The sequence below is a fragment of the Fukomys damarensis genome, unplaced genomic scaffold (genome assembly GCF_012274545.1).
Source record: "Fukomys damarensis isolate Sample0158 unplaced genomic scaffold, DMR_v1.0_HiC HiC_scaffold_33, whole genome shotgun sequence".
In the NCBI taxonomy this organism is placed as follows: Eukaryota; Metazoa; Chordata; class Mammalia; order Rodentia; family Bathyergidae; genus Fukomys; species Fukomys damarensis.
Window position 1 is genome coordinate 51,389,102 of NW_022900945.1, and position 5,619 is coordinate 51,394,720.

At 47.1% G+C, this 5,619-nt stretch overlaps 1 protein-coding gene across 1 annotated transcript in view; it reads right to left on the bottom strand.

The window, feature by feature from the left end:
* Positions 1–4,962: 4,962 nt before the first annotated feature.
* The window catches only part of LOC104856845 (histone H2B type 2-E), a 7,010-nt gene continuing 6,353 nt past the window's right edge, over positions 4,963–5,619 (bottom strand). The window contains exon 2 of the mRNA XM_010616350.3: positions 4,963–4,981. Within this exon, the coding sequence (XP_010614652.1) occupies positions 4,978–4,981 (4 nt within the window). The 3' untranslated portion in view covers positions 4,963–4,977. The remainder of the gene's footprint in view (positions 4,982–5,619) is intronic.

Below are 5,619 nucleotides of genomic sequence, written 5' to 3' on the forward strand. Positions count from 1 at the left end.
CCAGGTCTCATTATCTCAAGTTGTCCCAGCTGGTCTTAAACTCTTGGGCCCAGGTAGTCCACCTACCTCAGCCTCCCAAGTAGCTAGAAGTACTGGTGCAGGCCACAGTGCCTGGCTGAGTAAACCCTTGCCACCTTTTTTTTTTTTTTTTTTTTTTTTTGAGTCAGTCTCGCCATATAGCTCAGGCTGGCCTTGAACTTGTGGTATTCTCCCTGCTTCAGCCTCTCAAATGCTGGGATTTTGCGCCACCACGCCCAGCGCACTTCTCTTTTACTGACCATAACAACCCTGCAACAACAGATATTTATCATTCCTGTGTACAGACCAAGAAGTTTTGAGCATTTTGCCCAAGTTTCCACTGTTAAGTGCCTGGGCTAGGGATTCTGTCCAAAGTGCAGGACTCTAAAGTTCATCTACATAAGCAGAAGACACCACGTGAAGAGCTCATGTTGGAAACTGAGAGAGAAAGTGACAGGAGGCCTGTGATGCACAGGCCAGGGGTCTCTGATTCGGTCCCCTTTTCTGTACCTGCTGCCTCAATGACTGCACCAACGTCTAGGAGAGAAAATCTCCCACCTCCCTCCACAGTTTAGCTTGTCACTCCTAGACTTTGAAATCTTTCCATGCTCTCACCCCGTTACCTTCACAATCACCCACCAAAGCATTAACTAAGCACTAAGTCACGCGCTTGGGCAGAGTCCTGGCTCCACCTTCCACCCCCTACAAAAGGTACAGAATGAAACCTGCCTCACAGTGCTGTACAGAGATGATTGAAGCAATAATTCCCACACAGCGAAAAGCAGTGTCTCTTCCAAAATGAGGAGCAAACTGTAATGGTATCATTTATTAACTAGGAAAATTAAAGCAATTGCAAAAGTAAATCTCCCTAGCGCTCCTAAGCTGTAAACTTCCCTGGCTTGTGATTAGATGTTCCGGAGCTGCTCCCTGAGCTGCTCCGGTTTGCTCTGGTCCTGCCCAGTGTCTGTAATGTCCAGCTGTGCCTTGCTTTGGCAGATAGTTTTCTGTCCGGGCATCTTTCTGTCCTTCACAGGCCAGCTCCCAGGAAGCTTCCTCCTGTGCCCCTGGCTGCCCCTTAGTTCCCCTTGGGTCTAACGTGCATACACTGCCCTCTATGTTAGCAGTTTCTGAGTTTCATTTATGGCTCCTGTTAGTTTCAGAGTTCCTTCATGGTAGGTGTTCGTCTCAGTACATCAGCATCCTGACCGTGCTTGGAATACAGTAGTCAGTCAGGAACGCCCGAAGAGGGGCCCAACTGCCCTGACCTTTGCATTTTCACCGAAAAGATCACGAGCCCCAGATCTCTCCCAGCTCTCAGGAATTTGCAGGCCCTAGGAAGTCCAACCGGGCTCCAGAAGGAATTTGTCCAGGTTGGCCCTGGAAGGGGGAAGCAGGTAGCTAGCCTGCGTTGAACCCCTTGCCAATAAACGGTGAAAGTCCTCCATTGCCTGCTTTGGTGGTCTGAGCTGCGGGCGGCGCTTGAAGGGAAATGCTTTAGGGAGGAGTGCACACTTGTGGTAACCTGAATGATGGCCCTCTGGAGATATCTACATCCTGGAATGTGTGTTACTTCATATAGCAAAGGGATTGTATAAATAAGACTTGAAACGGGGAGCTTACAAAGGATCATGGGAATGGAGCCAGCACTAAAGCTCTCACTTGAGGGAAACAAGAAGGCCAGTGAGGGAGAAGGTGCTGTGGTGACGCAAGCAGAGACTGGAGCAACTGTCCAGGAGCAAAAAACCTGCCTGAAGTTTCTAGAAGCTGAAAAGTCAAGGAACAGATCTCCTCCTGGAGCCTCCAGAAGGAACCAGTCCTCGGCACATGTTTTGGCTGCCAAAGACTCATTTGGGGCTTCTGACCTCCAAACCTAAAAGAGAATCTGTTTAAATTGCTTAAACCATAACATTTGTGGTGATTTATTAAAACAGCAATGGAAAACTAATTCGCCGTTCTCACCCTCACAAAAGACACTAGAGCTTTTTATGTGGAAAGAGGGAGATTTGAATGCGATCAAAGGCAAAAGGAGAAAAGGAAAGAAGATGGCAGCAGAGGAGGAAGAGGGACCAGGAATGAGACTCTGGGCCCACAGTGATCCTCTCCTGGCTGCAGACTGGCTCCTCGTGGGCCTGACCAGCTTCCCCAATTTAGCCCAGAGTTTCCCAAAGCATCTCTTACCTTTGAAAGTGGCACCGAATTCTCACAATTGGCCTTCCCAGGTACGGTAGATAATTGTGGTGTCAACTTCAATGGGTTGAGAAACACCTAGCGGAGAAGTGGAGCATGGCTCTCAGTGTGTCTGGGTGACTGACCCCGTGTGGGCTACCCAGTGAGGATAAAAGACCCAACCAGGGTGGGCGCGGCACCAGCCAATGGGCTTGTTTAAAAAAAGGGGGAAAGAAGGAAGTCTACCCTCTTGCTTCTTTGGGGGAGCTGTGGTCTTCGCCATCTCCTTTGGACATTCCTTCAGTCACCCCTTGGGCTTCCCACTACTCACACACGACTCACAGTGAGCTTTAGGCCTTCGACTTTGGACTCTCCCGGGCACAGGCAGCCATTTTGAATTCTTCCACCCCTGAATCCACAGGCGGCCATTTTAAGCTCACTTTGTAAATCCTTTATGTATCACGTAAGTCCTGTATAGATCCTATATGTAACATACCGTATCAGTATAAACACAGTAGTATGTTAAACCTTTCCCTTGAGGGAACCCTAACTGAGACCCCACAGCTCGTCGTCGCCGGCCTCTCCTCAGGCTGGCAGCAGAGGCAGCCTCCTCATGCTGTCGGGGGAAGCCCACACCCAGAGTACTATGGCTGTGCTGTACGGCCTTCCTGGGCTGCCAGAACAAAACACCAACAACTCCAATTCATTCTCGCACAGTTTGAGACCCTAGAGGTCAGCAATCAAGTCGCCACACTCCTTGTACAGGCTCTGGAAGGTCATCCTTTCCTGCTGCTTTTAGCTTCCACAATCCCTGGTGTCCTTGGCTTGTGGTGGCAGAACTCCAGTCTCTCCCCCAACGTCACACTAATGTCTCCTCAGGGTGCAGATTCCCCCTCGTTTCTCTTACACACATCATAGTCATTGAATTTAAGGCCTGCCCTACATCTAGGAAGATTTCATCTGAAATCCTTCACTAATTACATCTGCAAAGGGCCTATTTCCAAATGAAAAGGAAGAAAATGCCAGGGGAGGGGACACAGTGGCACAAAGATTTCAGGAGGCAGGTAGCATGATGTGAACTGTGCATGAAGATTAACCCGAGGGTCAAGGGTGCAGAAATGGAAAGGAGCAGCATCCAGGGAAAGAAGTCAAGTCAGGGCCTCAAGGACAAAGATGAGGTCATATGAGGCTGGGAACCAGCGAACCAGCCGCAGCAGTGCGCAGGAGGAAGCTGTGGACTGTTGCACATGGACTCCTGCCTGAATCTGGATGGGGAAGGGCAGAGAGAGGCTGTTGTAGCAAAAAAGTAAGCAGGATGACTCCAGACTTCCTGCCTGAGTGTCTGGGAGGAGGGCGTCACCTTCACAGAGCCAAGAGCCAGCAGGAGGAGCCACAGACCGGTGCACTTCAGGCCATAGGGCAGAGCCCACCCCAGTAGGGCGCAGCTGGAGCCTGGGGGAGCATCTGGAGGAGCTCTCAAAGCAGCGGACCACTTGGGGACCCGATGGCAACAGGCCAAGTCAGAGGAAAAGATAAAACAAGGAAATTGGACCAGATGACTCCATGCACTTTCCAGCCCCAGTGTTCTCTGTTCTATTAAATAATGTGGCATGTAAGTCGGGCGTGGTGGTGCACGCCTGTAATCCCAGCACTCAGGAGGCTGAGGCAGGAGGATCGCTGTGAGTTCGAGACCAGCCTGGGCTACATAGTGAGTTCCAGGTCAGTCTCGACTACGTAGTGAGACCCTGTCTCACAAAAACCAAAAACAAACAAAACAACAACAATAATGTGGCAAGTAGATGAACAGATCCTCAGATTCCCTGGGATTTACAAGTCCTAGACAAGAATTTTAGTAAAAGTCAGGGCTTCTCGGGGTGTACCAGACAATGCCATGTTGTTTCAATTGCATAAACATCCATTTCTTCCTTATAAAGCAGATATACTAAAAAACAAACAAACGAACAAAAATACCATTCGCCTTTGGGCAATGTTCAGAAACAACATGACATCCTTGAAGGAAAATTCCAAGTTATTCTACATGTATGAACCTGTTTCCTCTACTGTACAGTAAGAACCGTGACATTGATCTTTCAGGATGTATTTTGGGGATCTGAAATGATTTATCTATAGCACACTTTTAGTACCTGAGGATTTTTAATTTTTACTCTTTGTTTGAAAGTTAATCTACATCATAGCAAAGAACTGAACTTCAGTCAAAATGACCGCTTTCTCTGTGATGGCTGGACCCTGAGGTCCTTTGAGTAGAAACAGAACCTGTGATTTGCATCTAATTAAGAAAACATGGCAAATATGAAGGGACTTTACTGATGTAATAAAGACCCTTAACCAGTTGACTTTGAGTTAATGAAAAGGGACACCCTGACTCGTTCAGGGGAGCGCTTTAAAAGAAAGTTCTTCCTGAATTAGACCACTGAAACAACACAGAAGCCACAGATAACCAAGTGTGCACATCTGTAATCCCAGCACCCAGGAGGCTGAGGCAGGAGGATCATCATGAGTTCAAGGCCAGTCTGGGCTACACAGTAAGACACTGTTTCAAAACAAACAAACACTCAGAGATGACTCACAAACATTTATGGTGAGGGAGAGCTGCTTGTGAGAGGGAGAGGCCTCTGCAACTGAGGGCCTTGGTTCCCAACTGTCAGGACAGCATTGCACCAACAACTAGAGGGAGTTTGAAGGACCCCAGGCTTCGAGTGAGAGCGCCACCTGGTGGTTAACATCTTGATTTCAGCCTCGTAAGACGGCCAAGACTCCAATTGCGCCATGCCCCTATCTGCAGAATAGGATAAGTATTATTTTAAACCACAATCGGTGGCAATTTGTTGCACAACAATAGAAAGCTAATAGTGTATACTCCTTCTGTCTCCTTCTTTAAAAACATGGCTTTTGCTAAATGTGATGGCACATACCTGTAATCCCAGCACTCAGGAGGCTGAGGCAAGAGGATCAAGGCGGATCATTGAGTTTCTTCAATGAAGTAATTACAAGAAAAAAATTTCTTTAAAGATCGAAAGGCGGGGATGGGGAGGATGTAGCTCAGTGGCACCCTCGCCTGCCTAACAATCATAAGGTCCTGAGTTTGATCCCAAGTACTGAGGAAAAAAAAAAAGGATAGAAAGTATCCTAAAGAAAAATTAAAAGATACTATCAACCATAATATGTAGAACTTTTTCGGATTCACTCTCAAACAAAATATTTTTAAAAGATATGACAAAGACTGAAGTTGAAAACTTGAACATTAACCTAGTGAATTAAGGAATTATGGCTAACAGTTTTAGATGCGATTTATTACTGTGGTCTTTATCTTTTAGAAATACATGAAGCAGTTTATAGTGACAGAGTTTGTAATAGCTAAAATTTAGAAACAGCCCAATTGCCCAATAACTGAAGACTGGATAAAGATGTGTTTTA